This window comes from Microplitis demolitor, chromosome 5, assembly GCF_026212275.2.
Source record: "Microplitis demolitor isolate Queensland-Clemson2020A chromosome 5, iyMicDemo2.1a, whole genome shotgun sequence".
Taxonomy (NCBI): domain Eukaryota; kingdom Metazoa; phylum Arthropoda; class Insecta; order Hymenoptera; family Braconidae; genus Microplitis; species Microplitis demolitor.
This window is the reverse complement of record NC_068549.1, coordinates 15,046,544-15,071,984: the sequence shown is the minus strand read 5'-3', so window position 1 is coordinate 15,071,984 and position 25,441 is coordinate 15,046,544. Positions and strand designations below refer to the sequence as shown.

The window sequence follows — 25,441 nt, the reverse complement described above, 5'->3', positions numbered from 1 at the left end:
ATGCCGATAATAGGATTTTTTATGGTATAATGAATACTTGGAAAGTTAATTCAACAGAAATCAAAATGTATATAGTATTACCTAGCAATAGTCTGATAGAAAAAGGTGGTTTCTCTGGTATATTGACTGTGAGACAAATCGTGATTAAAATGTAATAAAAGAACCAAATTCGATGATTGATAATACACGGTGAAAAAAAAAATGCTAACTATTACTTATCTTGAAATAGGGAATGATTATCATATTGCATAAGATAATAACCCGGGTCAAAAATAAAACTTGATTCAGGTGCGCTTCACCTTATTCTCTTTTGAAGTTATCGATTTGTCGACGATTTTTCGATAAGATCTCGACTTCCTCGATTTAAATTAAATTTTTGTAAACTTTTAGAACTTTTTTTCATCTTAATTTGAACTTGTTCGTCTTTTCTTCGAGCATAATAGTCACTCTCCTTACTTTTGACTTGCCGAACCAAGTCAAAAGCAAGCAATATTTTTTAGCGTAGAATGTGTTTTTTGAACTGTTCAAAAGTTATTGGAGCTGGAAGTCAAAATTATAGTAAATTTCGATATCTTATTACTTTTCCGGTAAAACTATCAGATTTAGCACAAAGTGTCAAAGACTCTTACTGTAGATAATTTTATTCTCTACAAATTATTTTCAATAAAGTTTTTTCAAATTCCACATTGTTATCTAGTTATTTTCATTTTAATGTCAAGCTCTTAAAAAAAGTAGTGTTGTGATCGATATCAAGAGCTTGACATTAAAATGGATATAACTAGAAAGTTATGTAGAATTTAAAAGAAACTTTATCGTAGAAAATTTGTAAGGAATAAAATTGTCTACAAAAAAGATTCCATGACATTTTGTGATAAGTCCGATAATTTCGCTGGAAAAGTAAAAAGATCTCGAAATTCTCTATAACTTTGACTTTTAGCTCCAATAACTTTTGAACATATGGATTTATCAAAAAGTGATAAGAGACTTTCTTTGTAGAGCATTCAATTTCCTACAAATATATGTTTGCAGATTTTTCCTACGTTGCATCGTTAGCTAGTTATATAAAAATCAGAAGACACAAAAAAAATTTTTTGCCATGTTATTCTTATGGAAAATAGAAAAGTGTGGTGTGTAAGCTCTTAATGTTAATATTAAAAGCTCTAATTTTCACAGGTGTATTTTTATATCACAATGAAACTGTTGAACCTGCTTCCGAGAAAAAAAAAACATTCGTTTTTTTTTTTTTTAAACACTTTGATAAATATACATTTTTAACTCTCTTCGACTAACTAGGGCATATTATAGCAAAATTATTTTAAAATTCCACTTATCGAAATTGCATATAGAGTACTCTAATTATTTAACATTTTACTATTTTTTATTCAGAATGTACTGAGAATGATTAAATCTAATATTTTTACGATAAAATTTTAAATCAAAATTTTATCAAACACAAAATATCATTGTTAATATTGTAAAATTAACTTAATTGAAAGAATCACTATTTTTATAAAGAAAAGATAAAGTTTTTTTAAATTTTAATAAAATTTAAATTTCACGCGCACATATTTTAATGATTTATCGTTTTGCGCATGTTAGTCACTCAGATGCATGTATACTTTTCTCAATAGTTAAGCATCCGGTGATTGAGTATAGTGTAGAGTGTAGAGTAGTCGTCTTAAAACTTACTGTGAGACCATTCAAAGTTTTGTGCTACTAAACGTGTATATTGGTTTATATTCAATCGCCATTATATAATTTTGCAATAGATTTTATTTAAAACTTTTAATTGTCACAATTTATGTGATAAGTGAACAAACAAGATATATCAGGTATTATAATTATTAAGGTAGGATTTAAGGCTGATCAAAGTATCTTAAAAAATTTTTTAATTCTTACAAAACGGATAAAAATAGTAAAAAAGAGTACAAAAAAGAAAGAATATTTATATTATTAGAAAAATTTTAATAATCAGTGAAAAAACTATTTTTATTATTTTATGTTTCAAAAATTCTTTTTAATTTTTTATTTTGAGAATTTAAAGTGGAAACAATTTTTTTATATTTGTCATAGTTGTATAATTTTATCTTTCAAACATCTAAAAAACATTTTTATGCACCATAAAATTTTTCAAAAGAACTAAATATTGACATACACTCGTTGTCATTAATACCTGACCTCCCAATCTATATTCAAAACCAGACAGGGGGCCAAACATTGATTACGACGAGTGTACTTGCAGTTCAATGGAAAAAAAATTATGATCAAGTTTTAACATTTGTTTTAAAGACAGTAATTAAAAAAAGTATTGCGTTTACTCTTATAACTGTACTAAGTTTTTTAAGGCTATGTTTTTAGACTGTCTGAGTGAGAATTTAAGAGGGGTTGATGATTCATAACATGCTTTCAATTTGCGAAGGAATTCGTTGCAAAGTAGTTGTATATTTATCGTTGAAGAATGTCTTAAATAAAATTTACTTAATTTTTTTCCTTCTATAAGACTAGAACTAATTTTAACATGGGTTCAAAAAATTATTTAATCATTTTTGTTTTCTTTCGTGCTTGGATTTTAATTTTAACCCCAAATTAACATCTCTTTTTTGCACATTTTGCATTTAATTTTGTATACTTTTTATGATTTACATCATTAAAAGTAATAAATAGTACAATTATTAATATAATAATAAATTATAATAATAGTACATTTATTAATATAATATATAAATAATACATTTTTTTTATTGATAAAATTTTAATTAACAATTAGTCTTAAACAAACTTTCGATCATTGTTAAATAAGATTTATTTTTTTACACCAACTGACTATACTGATAACTTGAACTTTACAGTAAAGTTAGCAAACATCCGACAATTTCTAAAACTTTAAAATAATAAAATAAAATTTTTTTAACAAAGCAATTAAAAAATGGATTTTTAGAAAATCCTAAAATCAGTACATGCATTTTTTTTTTATTTTATCAACTTAATTATTTCATTTTTTGAATGTAATTTAAAAATTATCTTATGTCTGCTACATTTACACCCATAATATTATCAATACATCATAACCTTTAAAAAGTTTCATGTGTACAACAACAAAATTTTGTACAATACTTTAATAATATCAAAAAAACTTTTTCACGAAGAAAATATTATCAATAATTACTCATAATTAAAACTTGCTACTTTATTTGTTAGTTTACTCTAATATATGCTTTTATGATTTATTTTATTTTAAATTTGTTGCTCGAAAAATCTTTTTTACAATATATTTGTGTAAATAATAATAATTTAAGTATTAAATATTTTAGTAGATTATTTTAAACTGATATTAATTCAGCAAAGATCGATGTACTGAGTAAAAAAGGAGAATTTACGACTTATGTTAAGTTAGTAACCTAACACGATTTCATCCATTCTGCATGACGGCTTGATACGCCCATTCCTCTTGGTAGCAACGTCGCTCATGCGCGCATCCGTCAATGTTACTAGTCTTAGCTAGCTTTTCTTACTTTTACCATATTATTCTCGTTCACACTCGACGCACTTTTCTTGGCAAGTGTCCCAAGTGCATTCCAACATATTAATGACAATTCGTTAGTTTTAGCCACTATTTCATTTATTTTGACTAAAATTATTTTTTTTTTTTGTTATTTTATGAGAAATATTAAAGCGATATGAAATTAAAGTCTTGTATTTTATATTTAAATTTTTAATGTATTTTTTGTCAAATTTCATTATCTCTTTATGAAGAGTAATTTTGAATAATACAGTCTTTATAGACAGATAAGTCTATATATATATATATATATATATATATATATATATATATATATATATATATAAATATATATATTTTTTTTTTTTTTTTTTTCAGGGCAACAACAGAATTTGATAAATGTGGACAATGTAGGTGATAGCGACGAGTCAGATGATGAATGGAACTTCTATAGAATCGAACCAAGTAAAGATACGGAAAATTCTTTGCAACCCAAAGTGTCATCAGTGGTTACTGGAGCTGGTGAAATCATAGAACCCGAAGTTATCGGAAATAATAAAGATCTATGTGACCAAAACCCCATAGATAGTGAGAGAGCAATAAACTCACTTCCGCCTGTTAAAACTAAGGTACTTTTATTTAAATATAAAAAACTTATTGTTTTTGTTTTTTATTTAAATATGTATTTTTTATTTTTCAGATAAACAAAAATATCGAAACATCATTACTTTCCGCAGCTCTAAACACTAATTCTGAAGAAATGGACTTTTCATTAAATCCAAACGCTGCAGAATTTGTACCAGTATCATCACCTTCTTTGATTCCAACACGATTTATGGATATGCCTATATCTGGCTCACCATTGAAACAGACATCAATGATGGACGATATTCGTTTACCAAGCCCGAAAGAATTTAAAGAAGAAGCAAGTCATCGCCCTCATGAAGTTGAAGAAGAGAAAGACGAAAATATGTCATTAAACGGCAATGCTTTAATTCGTGAAAATATCGAGGAGTGTGATGAGAAACCTAAAGTTACTTTGAATTTGGATGAATCAGAAATTTCATCCACAAGAGCAGAATTTGGCGACGAATCAAATATCAGCTTTCTTACCACCGATTTTCAAAGAACAAGTGGTCTTGACGGATCCTTCACCGATACATGTAGTGGTTCCGAAAATGATCCAATGGTTATGTCTGTTGGTCCAGATGGATTCAATCTATTTAGAAATCCTGTTGATTTAAATGCTATCCATGACCTTAACGAATCTGATTTGTGCGATATCAATTCTTTTAGTGAAGAAAAAGAACAGACTCTTATACCATCAGATATCCATCCGAAACAATTAGATCTAATGTCTTCAGAGACTAATCACTTGTTAGACTCAGAAAATCTTTCAGATCATGAAGATCCTAATAATAAAATATTTACATCATCAACTGCTTCTACTGATAAGGAAGATGAAATCACATCACAAATTGCCGTTATGAATTTAAAAAACGAGCAGTTGTCTGAAGTGTGTTTAGAAAAGACAAATGATTTTATGGATATTACTGACAATCTTGAAGATATTAACAAAAATCAGGAAAATTTTTTACTTTCCAAACAGCAGCTTGAGTCTCAACAATGTGTAACTTTAGAAGATGCTGAAATTCATACATTATCACAAAATCAGTCTGAGTCACCATTAGAACAATCTTTTACTTCCTCCTGTGAATATAAAAAATTAGAAGATAATGAAGAGGTTGATTCAACAAACCAATGTAAAGAAAATCCTTTCTCTGGCCCAGAAACACTAGTTTCCCATGATTCTGTGGATATTAAGATTATTACGGAGCAAGAAAATGCTTACAATGATGTACATACAATGGAAGACGAAGATCAAGCACAAAATATCTATAAAGAGAGAGACAACGAACTCGTTATTCCAATATTGAATGTTTCAGAAAGCAATACATCTACTGATGCTGAAACTGCAATAGTTGAAGATTTAAAAAATTCACTTAATGAAAAAGAAATTGAAAATGTAATAGCTAGTTCAGAAAAATCGATGAAACTTTCAGAGTCACTTCAAGAATTCACTGGCTTAGAAAAAGAACTTAATCCTATTGGAAGCAATGAAGATACTGTAAAAAGTAATTCTGAAGAACATTTCGAAAAACCAGAGCTACAAAATATTCCTACAGAAAATGTGGTTATTGACAATTTAAATGAAGGTGTAGATAAAATAACAACAACTGAACCATTGGCGGAAAAAACAAAAGTTTCAGCTGTTGCCTCAAAAAATATTACAACTGTTACTACGAAATCAAAGTCTAATAAGCCAACATCAAAAACTGCTACAAAAACACCAACAATAAAATCATCTACAAAATTGACGCCTACTGCTCTGTCAAAGACATCAGGAAGCGTTGGATCTCGTTCTACTGTTTTATCTACTGCTACAAAAAAAGTAACAGTAACTAATGCTGCTACAAATCCAACATCTACCGATAGTTTAAAAATGTTAACGTTAAGTAAACCTTTATCAAAATCTGGAACCAAGTCCATTTCTCGACCAACTTCTGTATCTCAATCGAAACCTCCTATTACTCAAAGCTCATCAACTACTACTGTAGAAAAAAAATCTACTGTTACAACTAATGGAGATCCGAAGACAACTGCAATCTCTTCGAAGCCTTTAGTCAAGTCATCAATATCTTCTACTCGTTTTACTACGACAACAAAATTAAAGTCTTCTGTAGGAACCACTGGATCTAAACCAGTATCAAAAACTGCTGCGGATATAAAGTCTACTGGAATCACTTCAAGACCTAAAACGGCTCCTTCTGCTGTTCTTAAAAATCGTATATTAAATTCGGCAAAACCAGCAGTTTTCGATAAAAATACTAAAGAAACCGCTAATAAGCAAATATCAAGTCGCATAACATCCACTACAAGTTTAAAAACAAATAGTACAACCGCTAATTCCACAACTACGACAGTATCGACAACAGCGAGACGCAGTGCTGTTCCAGCTACCAAACAGCTGTCATCCACTCGCACGACTGCTAAGAATGCTAAAACATCAACTAAGACGAATACTTCGAAAATTCAACCATCGAATAACATCAATGAGATTAAAAATAATAAAATTATAGCAGCACCTACAGCAACGATTACAAATATTGAAAATGTACCGGAAAAGGATTCGTCACATACACCTACTATAGAAAATCAACAAATGATTCCTGATGAATTATAGTAATTCAATAAATGAGCAATTTGTGATCAAGTTACTCATAAATAACTGACAGCAATAATGGGGAACAATGACATGATTGTTTAGTTTTTTCGTTGGCTTCCTGATATTCATTTTTATAATATTTTTATTTATAACTTAAACTTCCAAAAAGTTTTATACTCTTCATGTGTTCTCTCTCTCTCTCTCTCTCTCTCTCTCTTTCTTAATCATCATTATAAAAATTGTCCATGAAACAATTGCTTCATTTTATTTATAAAATTACAATAACGTTATAAGTTAGACAATAAAAAAAAAAAAAAATGAATACTTAGCTCACTTTTTTTTTTTATTCTTTACTATTATAGTGTATCGAAAAATTCGAGAAAGCGAAAGTAAGTGAAAAAAATAAAAATAATTGAAAACTCAGATATTTCTGTTATGTACATATCTACCATATTTTGAAATAATTAATATACATTTTAAAATGAAATGAAAATATCCTCAATAAGCAACGAAATAATCTCAGAGTTATAGCTCTTGCTTATGATTTTGACTATTTTGCTTTTTTTATTACTTATATATGCAAGTATACTGAGCTCTAAAAAATTTAGAATGAATGATTAAAAAAATGTTTACTTATAAACACAAATGATAACGATAATTTGATTAAAAAAATAATAAACTACAAACACAATTAAATAAATAGTAAAAAACATAAGCCAGATTTTTATATTTAAAATTTTGATAACTATTGTAAGATAAGCCAAATTTTCCAATTCTTAATTTCCTTGGGTAATTTTAGCCACTACTATTATATCTATAATTTAGCTAGGTTTAGAATTGAGAAATAGGGTTTAAATAAATTATCATTATTGTACTTTTTGTGAGTTTTAAAAGAAAAAAAAAAAAAAAAAAAAAAAAAAAAAAAAAAAAACAGTTTGTAAAAGTATTCATATTATAAAAACGATAAACTATAGATGGAGTAAAGGAAAACCAAATTATAAAACAAAACTGTGTGTCCTCACATTTACAAACTATAGTCTATTTTATAAAAGCCGCTTTTTTTCTAATCTTAATGATACTTCATTACTATTTCTAAACTATTTTAAAATAATATAAATTGAATAAAATTTATACAAAAAAAATTAGTAAATCAATGTTTTTTTAACGTTTTATTTGGATGTTAATTTTATTTTCATAACATCAATATATTGATAGTACACATTTAAATTCTTTTATAGGTACGAACAGCTTTAACTCCATGTTTATTCTCCGATAAATGCTGAAATAATTGATAAAATTAATAATTTTAGTTATGTTTTCAATGAGGAGTTATAGATCGGAATAATCTATAATTTTGAATTTATGTCTACTTACAACAGTAATACCAGTATCCGTAAACTCATATACACGAATTGATTTATTACCATCAGGAAGATCTGATACAGTTATAAATTTATTTCCATCTCGTGTAGTTACACTCTGCAAGAAATTCGAAAATTTTTTTACGATTATAAAAATCTTTGTGCGATCAATTATTGGAAAAATAAGATCAATCATAAATAATTATTTTTTCATGATACCAGCATCGAAACTTGAAGTTTCAGTGTCTCTACAGCCAGTCAAAACAAGCTAATTTCAAGCCGATGCTGCAAACAATTACTAGCGAATTCATAATTCACAAATACCTTCATACAGCAGGCAGAAACAATTGTGTTTATCTTATTTACTATTTAACAAGTGACTGTCAATCACAGATTTCTCACTCTCTAACAGTTCTCTGCATCATCGGTTTGAAATAAACTTGTTTCTTACCCCTGCTTAAAAGAAACGATTCGAGACGACTGAGTCTTGAAATTCCGATGCAAGTAATCATTAAAAATATGGCGTGTAACAGGATGAAACACAATTTCAGACTGCGAGTGATGTCAGCCAACTTCACTTTAGTCTAAAATCGTATTGTTTCATCCCTTGTCACACAATATACTATATAGTTAAAAAAAAATCAAATAAACGAATAAATAAAAACTTACTTTAAGAGTTAGACCGTGAGGCATAGTTTCGTCGTATGGAGTTCCTAAGGTAAATTTAGTGGTTGAACTTTTACCTTCATTGGATACGGTAATAATCCAGTGATCACCACTTTGACTGATTTCTAAAGTTGGTTTTCCTTGACTGAAAGCTTTTGAAGCTTCTTGGTTTTCAACTCCACCAACTGTTTTAAGGTACGCTTCCAAACCCTCACTCGATTCATGCTCGAATTTTCCAATAATGTGTACCATAGTTAATGTATTAGATAAAGTCTTCAAGAGTGAATCTGAATATACTGATGCCACTGCAGTCGTGCCAAGCATTTATAAATGGAAGGAGCAGTTTCTTTTATCCCCTCAAAATAATTTAAAGGAACAAATTATATTACGGCTGTATGAGAGGAGGCTGATTTTTAGATTAATCTGTCCCCACTACTATATTATACTAAAAGAGTGTAAGTGAACTATGCACATTATACTCATCACTTCCCTCTGCTTATCTTTCTCTCCATCTTATTTTTCTTAGTTTAAATAATATACATTAATTATAATTAATATATTAGAACACTTTAATAGCAATTAACAATAAGCTAGTGAACATTAGAATAAATAAGCGAAGTAACAAAAAATTAGTTGAGTACCATTAATTTAAAATTTTTCGGGAGTTTTTTTTATTAAAGTTAGATAATTACTAAATAACACGAATTAGTAAGAAAAAAAAAATAACAGTATGATATCTTTTATGATAATTTCAGATTAATATAAAATTATCAGAATAGTTCCAAACTTTTTTATCGAATCTTCAACGTAATCTTAAAAGTTATCTAACATATTTTTAGAGAAAAAAAACAGTTTAAAATTGAAATTATTTTTTGGCAGCTAAAAAAATAAGTAAAAGAAAAAAATGTGTTTTAATCGTCTCGTTTTATTTAAAAAAATGTTTAAGTGTATAATCTAACAGTCACTTTTTCAACTCTATAAAGAACTAAGTATTGTATAAATTTACTCTTTTATTCACTTCCATGCCATTATTGTAACCAAGTAGTGAAATTCATAAATTAATGATGAATTGAATGTTTGACAATCATGTGAGAGCATGTTTTTGTATGACATGAATAAGCTTATTACGATTGAAAGAGTTATTTTGTTTAACAACGACATAATCATTAATAAAGTAAATTACTCAACAGTCAATTCTTTTAGTCTAAGGTTCAAGCACCAAAATGTAAGCTACATGTATAAAAAATCAATAATTATTTAATTTTTTTACCTTTCATTGGGACGAATTAAAAATATTTATGACTGATATTGATTATCTAAAAAGTTGAAGATTTTGGTTTGATAAATAATGAATTTTGTACTTTAAATCTATGATAACACGTGATAATAAGTTAAGTGGTTCTAATGAAAGAAAAGAAGCTTACAAAAATATAGAGCATTAAATAGATAATTCATATTTGATAATAAAGGTTTTTATTTTTAACTATCACGGGTCTATAAATTGCTATTAATTTCAGCGTAAGTCACTTGATAAACTCAATCATTGTATTATTAATTTATAACTTAAAATACAATATTATATAAGTTCTTTTATTTACATATACACTTATTCATCCATAAAAATAAATAAAAAATTCATTAAGTAAATTTAATAAATTAAGTACATTATAATATATTGGTTTACTATGACTCAATTGACTTTTGGATGTTTTTCTTTGCAATTTCCTCTTTCACTTAAAGCAATTATAGATATAAAAAATAGTTTGTTTTCAATGTATATTAAAATTGCATGGAATATTGTTAATATTTAAATTAGAACGGTCTATAACTAAGCATAATAATTTTTTACTATATCTTCGTCATCTATAGCATCATGAATGTCCTTAGACATACAATATTTAAAGTTTGCATAAACAAAACAAAAGAGGTATAAATGCTCCAATAGCAACAAAGACAGGCAGCATTATTGAGGAATCATCAATCGAATATGGATCTGGTGTGCGAGGACCACTTGGATGTCTGGCTTTTATTGGTGATTCTTCTTCATCTTCTTGATTTCCATGGTATTCATCAGGTTCTGGAGGTATTGGACCCAATTTTGGTACATCTGTAATATACATATGCATAAAAAAAAATAGAAGACTTTTTTCTAAAAAATAAATGCAAGTATTCAGGCTGAAATTTAGGCTAAAATAGTAATTCAAACTATGTATAGAAGAGCAATTTGAGAATATGCGACTTTGTTTTACAATATTTCAAGCTATTTGACAAAAAAAAATTTCTAAAATGTAATAAATCAAAAACTGAGAATGAAATAAATCCCTAAATTTTTATTTTTGAACATAAGGTAAAAGACAGTAGAGTCGATTAGGGAACTAATACCCGATTACTCATGTATTTGTATATCTATATTTAGTATATACTGGCTGCGAACATCCGCTTCGCTGGGTATTGTTTTTTGGTAGTGTACTTATTAAGGTATTTAATTTTCTGAACTAATTCGGATCATATTCGTGTAATTAACAACTTTTGGATATATTGTAGAATTTTTCATAATCCCTGATTAAACAAAACGATTTGTGACGATTAAAAACGATTAAAAATTAAATCATCATTAATCGTCATGGATTTTCAGATTTAATCGTCCCAAATCATCAAAAGACGATTTATTATTTTACGATTAAAAACGATTAATGACGATTAAAATTTAAAATCGTCATGAATCGTCTTTAATCTTCTTTCGAAAAATCTAATCGTTTTTAATCCTCAATTGACGATTTAAAACGATTAAAACAGTTTTAATCGTCACAAATCGTTTTGTTAAATCAGGGAAGTTTCAAAATGTTTAAAACAATCCAAAGTGTTCTAGACCGATAAAATAATTTTGAACTAATTTAAAACATTCAAAGTAAAAGCCCCTATACCCGCTCACTTTTCATTGGAGTAAGATTAAATCACTCAATATCAATTAATAAATAAAAAGAAAAACCATATTTTTTATTATAGTTATTTTTTGAAGTTTCGAGTATTAGAATAAAATTTTAGTTTGATGAATAATGTTGATGATTAATAATTATTAATTTTTTAAATAAGGTCCTTGAGTGTACCCATAGTCGCTCACTAAAAGTTGTGATGTACCATTACTTGATCAACACATGACCCCATAGTCGCTCAAAGACAATATCAATCAAACTATCATAAGTTTATTGTTTTAGAAAATAATTTATAAATTATATTACTTTATTCTTTCATAATATAAAATTTCATGAATTTTAAAAATGTATCTCATGAGATATAGTTATAACAATTCTTAAAAAATTTGACGTAACCTAAGTTTAATTTAACGAATGAACGTTAAAGTAAAAAATGCCCGGCTAAGCGCGATTTGAAAACAGTCATTTAATTTAAATTTATTATCTATTATAAAATAATTTGATACATCATGTTTTAACATATTTAGATTCACAAATTACTATTTATCAATAATAATATTTTTAATTGTAATTTTTTTTTATAAAAATTATAAAACAACGCCTTAAAGGGTAGACATCAGTGACCCATAATCCGATTACCCAGATCTATGTTTGCTCAGGATTCTTCTACTCAGAATCCCTTTACACAGAATTCTTTTACCCAGAATTTCTATTACCCATAAATTCTACGATCCAGAATATCTTTAACCCAGAAATTCGATTATACAGGGTTTCTTTCACCCTGGCATCCGTTAACACGGACTCCTTTTACCCAGATTTGATAAAATCGGTGACCCATAATCCGATTACCCAGAACTACGTTTGCCCATGATTCTTTCACCCAGAATCAGTTTACACAGAATTCTTTTACCCAAGATTTCTTTTCCCCAGAAAACCGATTAAACACGATTTCTTTTACCCAGATTTCCAATTTTTCAATTGGTAGTTCAAAAAAAATTCACTAGATGGCAAATAAATAACAATTTTTGAATGATTAAAAAAAAATAGTTAGCTATCAAAATCAAGTACGCGACTTGTTGAAATGCATTTATTTTTAAAGGGAAAACATTATTGCAAAATTAATAATAATAACAATAATAATAATAATAATAATAATAATAATAATAATAATAATAATAATAATAATAATAATAATAATAATAATAATAATGATAATAATGATAATAATGATAATAATAATAATAATAATAATAATAATAATAATAATAATAATAATAATAATAATAATAATAATAATAATAATAATAATAATAATAATAATAATAATAATAATAATAATCATAATCATAATCATAATCATAATAATAATAATAATAATAATAATAATAATAATAATAATAATAATAATAATAATAATAATAATAATAATAATAATAATAATGATAATAATAATAATAATAATAATAATAATAATAATAATAATAATAATAATCATCATCATAATAATAATAATAATAATAATAATAATAATAATAATAATAATAATAATAATAAGACACAACAATAAAATTTGCAAAGTAAATCTTATGCGGATTTTTTTATTCTCTGTTTTTTGCAGTGTAATATTGACTACAAAAGGAAGTTTTTATTAATAAACTTCCTTTTTGTTATTATAATTATTATTAAAATTAAATTATACGGTAACAAGTTTTAGGGATAAATATGGGCCACTCTTCGAAATATTTTCTATGTAATCTTGAAAAATTATAATAATACTCAATAAAAACATTTCAAAGTATAGCAGCAATCTAGCATGTTCATCTGATAATCGATAAGGTTCGTATAAAAAAGAATAGACCCAAGCTTGGCCAAGGCTTGGCGTAAAACATTATCTGCGGGGAAAGCTTGAAATCCAAGCTTGGCTCAAGCCTGTTTAAGCATCGAAATGAGAAAGCTTAAAATCTCTAACACTGAGCCAAGACTGCATCTAAGTATTAGAGAGCCAGTATTGTGCCAAGACTGTAGCTAAACAGTGAAGCACCTATACTTCTTTAAAAATAAATTTAAAATAAAATATATATATATCAGTATACAGCTTATTTCTTTTGCATTTGCTGGATCTTGAATCTTGTCCTTCATGGCTGATAGGCAAGTGTCCTTTACTAGATTGTTACGCTGAAGGTAAAGAAGCCTCTTTCATTAATAAATTTGAAATTAAATCCATGGAAAATCAATGAACAAATTTATTTACCACGCCTGGAGAATCGTACACCAACGTCCGAATTTGTAAAATTTGTCGTTTTTATTTAGATCGAACTTTTTAGATGTTTAATTAATTAATTATTTATTAATAGGGAAACAAATACAAATTAAAACATAACGATTAAATTAAAATGCAAATTTTTATTAATAATAATAAATTAAGAAAACAATGATTTTTCAATAATTAAACTTGATTTTGAAGTAGGTACCGTTCCCTTAAAAAATAAATGCATTTCAACAAGTCGTGTACTTGATTTCGATAGCTAATTATTTTTTTTTAATCATTCAAAAATTGATATTTATTTGCCATCTAGTGATTTTTTTTTGAACTACCAATTGAAAAATTGGAAATCTGGGTAAAAGAAATCTGTGTTAATGGATATTTGGGTAAAAGAAATCGTGTGTAATCGGTTTTCTGGGGAAAAGAAATCTTGGGTAAAAGAATTCTGTGTAAACTGATTCTGGGTGAAAGAATCCTGGGCAAACGTAGTTCTGGGTAATCGGATTATGGGTCACCGATTTTATCAAATCTGGGTAAAAGGAGTCTGTGTTAACGGATGCCAGGGTGAAAGAAACCCTGTATAATCGAATTTCTGGGTTAAAGATATTCTGGATCGTAGAATTTATGGGTAATAGAAATTCTGGGTAAAAGAATTCTGTGTAAAGGGATTCTGAGTAGAAGAATCCTGAGCAAACATAGATCTGGGTAATCGGATTATGGGTCACTGATGTCTACCCGCCTTAAACAGTTAAAGTGAGCGACTAATGGTACTGAGCGGGTACAGGGGCTTTACCTTACATAGATATCACAATTTTACAAAATGTTATCGGATTCCCAAAACAATCCAAAACATTTTAAACAAATTAGAATCATTTTTATGAGATTTAATCAAATAAGTGAAATTTGGAGCTTTCCAAATGATTTCCGAAATTTTTGGAACAATCCAGGAACACTCTAAACCGAATAGAATAATTTTTGAATAAATTTGAAAATTTAATGTATTTTGGAACTTTCCAGATCACCTTTAAAATTTATAAAACATTTCAGGACATTCTAGACCATTTGGGATTATTTTTTATTGATTTAAATTAACTAAGTGCAATTGAGAGCATTCCAAATGTGTCACGAAATTCTGAGAACAATCCAAAACATTCTATACTGATTGAAATAATTTTTGAATGATTTAAAAAATTTAAATATATTTCAGAACTCTCCAGATGATCCTAGAAATTTATAAAACAATCCAGAACATTCTATACTGGTTAAAATTATATTTGAATGATTTTAAAAATTTAAATATATTCTTTTTTAGAGCTTTTCTGATCAATTTCGAAATTTTTAGAAGAATCTAGAATATTCTAGATCAATAAGAATTATTTTAAATAATTTTAAGTATTTGGATACATTGCGAAATTTCTCAGATCATTCTTGATATTTTGAGAACAATCTAGAATATTCTGGACTAATTGCAGTTACACATTTTCGTAGTTCACTTCAAAAATTAAAAAATATTCTAAAACATTCTGGAAAAATCTGGAATATTCTAGAAAAGTTCTTAATATTGTCGCTTACAAACGCACGTAACGCCATTCAACACAATCTCGAGTTCATATGAGCCGTACAATGTGTTAAAAAAGGATTGAAGTATCCCATCACACATTTTACCACCCACATCCACCTACTTCCACCGATTGTAACTAAACTTCCTTACCCTTAAGAGCAGACCAAGGGCTATCTACCACTTGCAATCATGAGTGGGTGGCAGCGCGTGGTTATGGAGAAAAGGCTGGACATGCAAACATACACTTTCCTTTTTTTTATATGTATGTATATATTAGGGTGATTCAAAAAAATCGAATATTTTTTTCCTATTTAAATAACACGGGAAAAATTTTTTTTTTTAGCTTCAAGTATTGTTAACTCTTTACCAAATCAATAGATCGAATAGACTAATACATATTTGTGTAGGAAATCGAACGCTCTACAAAAAAGGTCTATTATCATTTTTTGATAAATCCATCTGTTCAAAAGTTATTAGAGCTCGAAGTAAAGTTGGAGATCTTTTTACTTTTCCGGTGAAACTATCAGATTTATCACCAAATGTTGTAAGGTCTTTTTTGTTGACAATTTTACTCTCTACAAATTATTACTACTAAAGTTTTTTCAAAATCCGCATTGTTTTCTATTTATTTTTATTTTAATTACAAGCTCTTGAAAGAGTGGTTCTGATCGATTTCAAGAGCTCGACATTAAAATGAGAATAACTAGAAAGCAATGCGGAATTTGAAAAAACTTGACTGATAATAATTTGTAGAGAATAAAATTGTCAACAAAAAAGACCTTATAACATTTGGTGATAAATCTGATAGTTTCACCGGAAAAGTAAAAAGATCTCCAACTTTACTTCGAGCTTTAATAACTTTTGAACAGATGGATTTATCAAAAAATGAAAATAGACCTTTTTTGTAGAGCTTCAATTTCCTACAAAAATATGTATTAGTCTATTCGATCTATTGATTTGGTAAAGAGTTAACAATACTTAAAGCTACAAAAAAAATTTTTCCCGTGTTATTTAAATTGAAAAATCGAATTTTTCAATGAGCTAGGCCTGTAATCGACATAGAATTTTTTTTATTGCGCGAAAAATTTTTTTTTGTCTTGACTTATGATTTTTTTCACATGCATTTAAAAAAAAAATGTTGATCCCAAATGACGCACCCTAATACATACATAGTAGGGCGTCCCAAAAAAAACAAATATTTTTTTTTTTGCTCTGACTTGACTTCGAAGTCCAAGAACTTTTGAACAGATGGATTTATCAAAAAATAATAAGAGACTTTTTTTTGTAGAGTGTTAAATTCCCTACAAAAATGTATACTTGACTTATTCGTACAATGAGCTATTGCCTAGGTAAAAAATTCAAAAAAAAAAAAAAAAAAAAATTTTTTTTCCCGTGTTATTTAAATGGGAAATCAAATTTTTCGATGCGTGGAGCCCTTAATTGACTTAGATTTTTTTTTTAAGCGGGAATATTTTTTTTTGTTTTATAAATAGTTAGTTTTTCAGGAAGGACAGAAAAAAAAAAATACCGCCTAAATATGAAACACCCTAAGCTGTTTGTATAAGGCCCTATACTTAAGTATAACACTTCTCATAGAACTCATTCATTCTTATAAAATCTCTACAGGAATTTATGAGAATCTATTGGATTCTATGAGATTTTCTAAACAGGGTAAGTACAATTTTTCCGATTGCATCTTATTGAGCCTCAATTAAAATTTTCAAGCTTTGGAAATGTTATTTGTTTCAATTAAAAATGTCTAACTGAATCCCATAAAGTGAGTAGGGTTTTTTAATCAGGGTATAAATTAATGATATGAACTTCATGAGCAGGAAACAGTTTAAATATATCGCACATTACATCAACATAATTTTTAATAATCAGCCAGTATGTTATTAATTTAATAACAGTATCTTAATTCATCTTAATAAATTGAAATGACTTCATTTTGTGCTGTTATCTGTGCAAGCTTAACTGTTATATTGATATTAGGATTCGGCTTGTGCTTACAAATGTTAAATTCACTTTTGCAACATAATCGTTGAGTGTAACTTTTCTTATTGTATTAAAAAAAATTGTAATAAAATGAAATACCATCGATAACTCCTTTGATTACAGCTATTGCATTTATTTTAGGATTATCTCGATAGCCCTGAAAAAAAAAAAATATCGAAATTATATATTGATATAATCAGATCTGAACAAGAATAAAGTAATGCAAAACATTGCCGCAACATTATATATATAGCGTTACTAATGCAAAAAAAGCGAATCTTAAAATATACACCCTCTGCCCCTCTGGCCCATGTAACAATTTCAGTACAAGTCGATGGTCAAAGCACTTTTCTCAAGGATCTTTTGATAAATTCTGCATAGGCTTGCTCACAGCATTATAAAGGTGAATCACAATAATTGTTAGCTCTCAAAATTTTCAATTTTTGTTTAATGTTTTAAAAAAGACTATTCATGACGCAATTGTACGTTATTCTATTGATTTAAAGAATACAGGTAAGATTGCAGGAATTGATAAAGTTAATAAAGTTAAGTATAAAAATGAAGCTCAAGTAATTAATTAACTTATTTATTTCAGCTTGGACTATATCATTATCTGACAAATTAAGAAGCTTGGATCACGATCATTCTTACGTACTGTCTTTGGAAGTTTTTAAACGCCATCTGAATTGTGTAATTGGAAAAAAACTGCGGCTATCTTCCAAAAATATAAGCTTAATAAGGATTAAGAAACGATCCAAAATCATTGTCAGTAACTTGAAGAATGTGGTCAAAGACTAGCAGCAATCCAAGCAGCATTCTAATGGTTTGTATGATATAAGTAGCTTTGGTAACACTGCATGTGAGTTAATAAAACGCATGAGTGAAAATATAAAAGGTCCAATAACAAAAGACAAGTATTCACCACAACTGCGATCTTTCGCTTTAACATAACGCTTTTATTCACCTCGAGCGTATGGTATTATTCGCGAATCGTTGTCAAATGCTTTACCTCACTCCAGTCATCTTCATACTGACTATCTTATAATAACTATACTATTTTTCCGATTGGAAACTAAGCAAATCAACTCTGAAATTAAGTAAATTTCACTGTGCTTTTCAGTATTATTTGTTAATTCGTTAATTTTGATTAAAAGAAAGAAAGATTAACTTGCACCTCTTAGTAGTTCTTTAAAGGGATTGTACATTTATTTAATCTAGTGAATATATTTTTAACTTCCCGCTAAGAAAATCGACGATTTTCAAAAATTTCGGGAAGTTATTGTTTTCACCCCGATTTTCGAAAATCGAGTTTTCATCAGATGTCGACGTTTTGAGGTCCGAGGAAGCTATTCTGACTATTTTCAGAATGATGTCCGTGTGTGTAAAAATGTCCGTGACGCGTTTTATTGAGTACTAGAGCTGATTAGATTTTGAAGTCGATCGTATAAGTCGTTTTTGAGAAATCAATAAAAAACTATAAAAAAAATTTTTTTTTTTTTTCGTAATTCGCCAATATTTTCGAGTCTATTCGATCAAATAATCTGAAATTTTCAGGAAAGTTGATGGCCAACAAGCTCTTTCGATTGCTACCTCAAACATCAAAATCGATTGATTAGTTCAAAAGATATCGGCGTTGAAAAGTTAAAAAAATAACATTTCATGTTTTTTTTTCCGGATAAATCATAATATAACGTACTAAAATGTGGCTGATATCATACCAACTCATCTTTTTTATGGTTTCTTTGGATCATATAATGTCATCGAACTTGGTTTTTAGTTTAAATCATATTGTCAACAAAAAAATCGATAAAACGTAGTTTTTAATATTTTTATTGGATATTTCATATTTTATTGTTTCTTACATGAGTCAGAACTTATTTAAATCTTGATTTTGATCCCTGACATTGATTTCTGCCTCAATACACTTATTTTACTGAACAAAATCAGGAACTAAATTTTAAAAACCGCTTCATTGATGATTTTCGATTCTTAAATTTTCAAACTTCAGCATAACAGGTAATTTGTTAGAGCTTGAAAAGATCGTAAAAAAACAATTGCATGTGATAGCATTTTCGAGCTCGAAAATATATCTACACTAATGTTTTCAAGCTCTTTGAGGTCGAAAACAGCGGGAAGTTTTAGGGCTGGCCTGCAGGGTCAACCGACGCCCAGATTTTTTTTCATATTTTCTGGAAATTTTCCGTTTTTTTTTCTTTCCCTCACATTTACTGAGTTACCGATGCAAAAATGAAAGAAAAGTAAAAAAAAAAATTATTTTTTCATTTTGATTATGATTACGCAATTAAAGGAACAAAACTTGTTCCTCTAAGTGTTTAGCAAAACTTTAATCGATCACCCCCAAAAAACGGCTCAATAGATCATTTAAAAAATTTATAGGGTTATTGGGGGTACATTAAGCTAAAAAAGTCCCTGGCAACAATATTTTTTTATTGATATTTGCAGAGTAGCGGTTGATTTACTAAAAAACCAAAAAAGTCATTTTTTTGTACTTACTTCTAAAGGATGTTAAAAATTAAAAAAATTGTTTTTTCCAAAAAATGATGAACGGGTCTTGTAGAGGATTTATTCAAGTTTTTAACGCCGCCCTCAAATTTACTGTGCAATCATTGGTACCTGAAATATCGATGATCAAAGCCAAAAGGATCATTTTTTGTTTGAAGGCTGATATCTCTGCGACAAATTGTCCTACGAGGTTAAAGAAAAAGCCAAATTGGAGCTGAATAAATTTGCCAAACGACCTATGCATTGATTTAATCGACAAAATTTTTCCACGGTCCGTGGGCTCTTTGAAAAAAAAAAAAAAAAAAAAAAAAAAAAAAATTTAGAAATTTTTTGTCTCGCGGTATTTCTCATGTTAGCGTAATAACCAGACCTTTTAAAAAATTTTAATAAAAATGCACAAAAACTAGAGATTTCAAGCTATAAAACTTTTTTTTTAAAATCTCGATACGATTATTTTTCACAAAGTTACAGCCTTCCAAAAATTACTAAAAAATTTATAAAATTTTTCTGTTCCTTTAATTTTCTGCGTAAGTGTATATACAATACTGAGTCTGGTTCTAACATTTTCACATAAATAACTGACTACATTTCCGACTAGAAAAATTTTGAAAAAAAGATTTTACAAAATAATCATCAAACCATTTAAAAAAAATCTGGGCGTCGGTTGACCCTGCAGGCCAGCCCTAAAACTTCCCGCTGTTTTCGACCTCAAAGAGCTCGAAAACATTAGTGTAGATATATTTTCGAGCTCGAAAATGCTATCACATGCAATTGTTTTTTTACGATCTTTTCAAGCTCTAACAAATTACCTGTTATGCTGAAGTTTGAAAATTTAAGAATCGAAAATCATCAATGAAGCGGTTTTTAAAATTTAGTTCCTGATTATGTTCAGTAAAATAAGTGTATTGAGGCAGAAATCAATGTCAGGGATCAAAATCAAAATTTACATAAGTTCTGACTCATGTAAGAAACAATAAAATATGAAATATCCGATAGAAATATTAAAAACTACGTTTTATCGATTTTTTTGTTGATAATATGATTTAAACTAAAAACCAAGTTCGATGACATTATATGATCAAAAGAAACCATAAAAAAGATGAGTTGGTATGATATCAGCCACATTTTAGTACGTTATATTATGATTTATCCGGAAAAAATAACATGAAATGTTATTTTTTTAACTTTTCAACGCCGATATCTTTTGAACTAATCAATCGATTTTGATAGTTGACGTGGCAATCGGCGCGTTTTATTGAATTCTAGAGCTGATTAAAATTTGAAATCGATCGCGTCAGTAGTTTCGAAAATATTTAGAAAAACCCGTTTTTCACTATTTCTTTCTCCCGCGATAACTCTCGAACGAATTATCCGATTTTGATGTTTGAGGTGGCAATCGACGCGTTTTATTGAGTACTAGAGCTGATTAGATTTTGAAGTCGATCGTATAAGTCGTTTTTGAGAAATCAATAAAAAACTAAAGAAAAAATTTTTTTTTTTCGTAATTTGCAAATATTTTCGAGTCTATTCGATCAAATAATCTGAAATTTTCAGGAAAGTTGATGGCCAACAAGCTCTTTCGATTTCCACCTCAACCATCCAAATCGATTCATTAGTTCAAAAGTTACAAAGAGTTTACACACACACAAAATAGTCAGAATAGCTTCCTAGGACCTCAAAACGTCGACATCTGATGAAAACTCGATTTTCGAAAATCGGGGTGAAAACAATAACTTCCCGAAATTTTTGAAAATCGTCGATTTTCTTAGCGGGAAGTTAAAAAAAAATCAAAGAAATCAAAAAAATTGAAACTTGTTTTTTGGGCTCGAAAATTTATAAAATTTTTCTGTTCCTTTAATTTTCTGCGTAAGTGTATATTAGACCGGTTACAAAAAATCGTCTATTTCTGTTTACTTCAAAACCCGCAGTGAAATATCTTCCTAGTCACAAAAAAAAACCTGTGAAAACGGGAGCTCTTAATATTGTTACGTTCCCGTAATATTTTATTGATGAAATTAAATTAATTATTTTTCATTCAATTAATTTTACGTAATGTAACGGAAATCGGTTACGATAAGAGAGTCGCCGTGGCTCGCGGGTAGTCAAAACAGATGACGATGCATGAGACCCGGGACACGACGATTCTCTTACAGGGAACCTGAGATGCAGCGTCAACATTATGTCAAGTTTGTCGGCTCTATTATATTTTTATAATGACTAAATAGTCAGTCTTTGGAGAGAGCTCCTAAAGCTTGAACCTCTGCTCTGCTCTCTATATAGTTAATAAACTCCATAATTAATTCTAAATTAATTCAATCTTATTGTGGGGTGCCAATTGGCACCCCTATATTTTCACCTACACTATGACCTTTCCATATCCCTATTAATACCCAGGGGCGAACGCTTACTAGCAGTTCCACCCTGTCCTATAACCCTGAGCGCTCAACAGCAGTTCGAGTTTCCTTCAAATTTCCTGCAGATTTTCCATCCATTCACCTGCTGCTATAATAAAAATACGGAGTTGAAACCGGCAATGAAAATACTTTAAATCGCGAAAAACAATTAAAATTAATAATAAATAAAATAATCGATGACCACGGCCTACCAGGGGTCAATAGACACTCCAACGAGGCCAAACCTGGATAAAATTAGATAATTAAAAATTATTTTTATTTTTAATTAATTTTTGGTAATTTCCCAAAACGTAACAATATCAATTTTGAAAGTTCGCTCATCGTAAATTTCTATTGTACGTTTAAATAACATGGAAAAAAAAATTTTATAACTTTGGAATTTCACAACTCATTTTGGAATTAACATGTCGGGGTGAGAGATACATATTTTTGAAGGAAATTGAACGCTCTAAATAAATTGTCTCTTATGTTTTTTCTTTAAGTCTACTCGTTTAAAAGTAATTCGAGTTCTTAAATATTTTATAATTATTATTGAAAAAAAAATTGGTCTTAAAATATTGAATTATTAAGTTTAACGTCGTTGACAAAGTAGATCGTTATTGTTTTACTATAAGGAATAAATGACTTTTCAATTTAAAAAATCTGAAATTAATTCTCTCTTTGAAGTTAAAAAAAATTTGCATTATATGTACATAATTTTTCGGAAAAACGACCAACTGTGTGTTTGTAGGAAATGTAGTGCACTTTTTTACCGGTCAAATAGAGATGTGTCGCATTATCAACTTATACCCTGATAGCCAAGTTGGCGAGAAACTGACGAGAAACTTGCAGCCGCAACTGGACACTAAGTTGACCACCAACAGTTGGTACCTCCAATAGCTGATAGACATTTTCTGAGAAAGTTGGTGGCAAAAGTTGGAAATTCAATAAGTTGACGAACACTTTCTGAGAAAGTTGGTGGCAAAAGTTGCTTGCAAAAGTTGGTGATCATAAGTTGACGGTAAGTTTACTTTCAATTTCCTCAAAAACTTGCATTCCAGTTGCGGCTCCATACTGGCGCCAACTTTCTGAGAAAGTTGGCGGTAACTTGTAGCCAAAAGTTGCAAAATCTAAAGTTGTTGACAACTTGTCGTCAAGTTGGTCGGAAACTAATGAATGACCAAATTTTTCACGATCAATTCGTGCTATCAGGGTAGTTCACTTAATTTACTCTTAAGCGTCGTCGGGGGAAATTAACTACTGGATTTTTCTTTATTGATAATATGTAAAAAATTCCGCAGATCACGAAAATAATAATAAGAAAGCTTAATTCGGCCGCGTTTTTTAAATAAATAATAAAATAACAATAGGGAAGCCGAGACACCGTGTATTTTCATTAAAAAACTTCTATCTATTAATGTAAAACCCTATGATGACTGGTATTAAATTAAAGGGCGATAAATTCTGAATAGGAAATGTCAAAAACCAATCTCCTGTGGCTTATTATGATCGCGAAAAAAATTAATTAAAAGAACAAAATAATTAGTTGCTTATATTTTGTTACGCTGTCGGTAACAGAGCTGCAGAAACTGAGCTAGAGGGCGCGTGCAAGCCCGGGTTCAGTGGTTGTCATTTACTGAAATGTTCTCACCAATCTGCGTTCGTTCTTACATTAACATCGTAATAATAATATTCGTGTGGAGTTATTTTTTTTATTATTTATTAATTTAATTTTTTGAAATGAAATTGAATTAATAAATAATAAAAAAAATAATAATAATTTCTATGACATAGAATGGTGAGAACATTTCAAATTACAGTAGATGACAACCACTGAACTCGGGCTTGCACGCGCCCTTTAGCTCGGGTTCTGCAGCTCTGTTATCGACAGCGTGACAAAATGTAAGCAACTAATTATTTTGTTTTTTTAATAAATTTTTTTCGCGAACATAATAAGCCCCAGGAGATTGGTTTTTGACATTTCTTATTCAGCATTTATCGCCCTTTAATTTAATACTAGTCATCATAGGGTTTTAACATTAATAGATAGAAGTTGTTTAATGAAAATATACGGTGTCTCGGCTTTCCTCTTATTAATTTATTATTTACTTAAAAAACGCGGCCGAATTGAGCTTTCTTATTATTATTTTCGTGATCTACGGAATTTTTTACATATTATCAATAAAAAAAAATCCAGTAGTTAATTTCCCCCTACAACGCTTAAGAGTAAATTAAGTGGACTATTACTTTTTTCGTTTACTCTTTAGGTTTCCCTATATTTAGTAAGAACTCTAGAAGAAAAAATGTTTAAACTTCAAAAAAAGAATTAATTTCAGATTTTTAGGTAGATTTTCTTAAAAATCTAACTATTGTATTTGTCCTCATGGTCGCTTTTTCAAAGAATTTCGTCATAAACTATCATAATTAGTTGAGTAGAGTTCTAAAATACCATTCGTTAAAAAATTTATATGTGTATATATATATATATATATACATATATATATGTAATATAACCAATTTTTTCATCACGATCACGCCTGCAATTCTTATCGGATCCTAATTAAATTTTTTACACTTCTTCTATGTGTAATTACCACGGTTAAGTTTGAAGATGGACTGAATCGGTCGATTAGTTTAGAAGTTATGGCTGTTTGAAATTTTAACGATTTTTCGAAAAAATTAGTTTTTAATCACTTTTACAGTCCATATAACTTCAAAACTAAAACTCATAAATAATTTCTGTAAAAATTATTTTTAAGCTTGACTAATAAGCTTTAATTTATGATCTTAAACTTTATATTTTGACCATTTCTTCCAATAATTTGATAGCCTTGAAAATTTTAATGGAATCAAAAAATATTGAAAATATCGTTTTCATTCCACATAACTTATGCTTGTCCCATTATAATCCAGTTTCTTCAGTTGTATTTTATTGTGCACAAAATAACCTGTAAATTTCACAGCTATTTTATATTTTAAGAGTATTTCTTTTGTTATTTATTATGTTTCAATCATACCTGA

The 25,441-nt window shown here is 28.5% G+C and overlaps 3 protein-coding genes across 5 annotated transcripts in view; 1 reads left to right on the top strand and 2 right to left on the bottom strand.

The window, feature by feature from the left end:
• LOC103575322 (serine-rich adhesin for platelets) overlaps positions 1–7,150 on the top strand; it is a 155,226-nt gene extending 148,076 nt beyond the window's left edge. Inside the window, exons 9-10 of the mRNA XM_053739157.1 lie at positions 3,878–4,128; positions 4,200–7,150. Coding sequence (XP_053595132.1) covers positions 3,878–4,128; positions 4,200–6,743 — 2,795 coding nt within the window. The 3' untranslated portion in view covers positions 6,744–7,150. The remainder of the gene's footprint in view (positions 1–3,877; positions 4,129–4,199) is intronic.
• Positions 7,151–7,875: 725 nt separating this feature from the next.
• LOC103575323 (fatty acid-binding protein homolog 6) lies at positions 7,876–9,328 on the bottom strand. The gene is made up of 3 exons (XM_008555057.3): positions 8,756–9,328; positions 8,100–8,204; positions 7,876–8,004 (listed from the first exon to the last, which is right to left on the bottom strand). Exons 1-3 carry the CDS (start codon positions 9,074–9,076, stop codon positions 7,948–7,950), a joined length of 483 nt encoding a protein of 160 aa, XP_008553279.1. The 5' UTR covers positions 9,077–9,328; the 3' UTR covers positions 7,876–7,947.
• A 329-nt stretch (positions 9,329–9,657) lies between these two features.
• The window catches only part of LOC103575324 (malectin-B), a 45,175-nt gene continuing 29,391 nt past the window's right edge, over positions 9,658–25,441 (bottom strand). For all 3 annotated transcript variants that reach the window (XM_014442682.2, XM_014442683.2, XM_014442681.2), the window contains 2 exons: positions 17,604–17,661; positions 9,658–10,859 (listed from right to left, as the gene is read on the bottom strand). In XM_014442682.2, coding sequence (XP_014298168.1) covers positions 10,651–10,859; positions 17,604–17,661 — 267 coding nt within the window. In that variant the 3' untranslated portion in view covers positions 9,658–10,650. The remainder of the gene's footprint in view (positions 10,860–17,603; positions 17,662–25,441) is intronic.

Coding starts and splice junctions, on each gene's coding strand:
- LOC103575323 (XM_008555057.3), bottom strand. CDS start 9,076: ATGCTTGGCACGACTGCAGTGGCATCAGTATATTCAGATTCACTCTTG. Junction 8,205..8,755: donor CTCACGGTCTAACTCTTAAA/GTAAGTTTTTAT, acceptor AATTTCTTGCAG/AGTGTAACTACACGAGATGG. Junction 8,005..8,099: donor CGGATACTGGTATTACTGTT/GTAAGTAGACAT, acceptor CAATTATTTCAG/CATTTATCGGAGAATAAACA.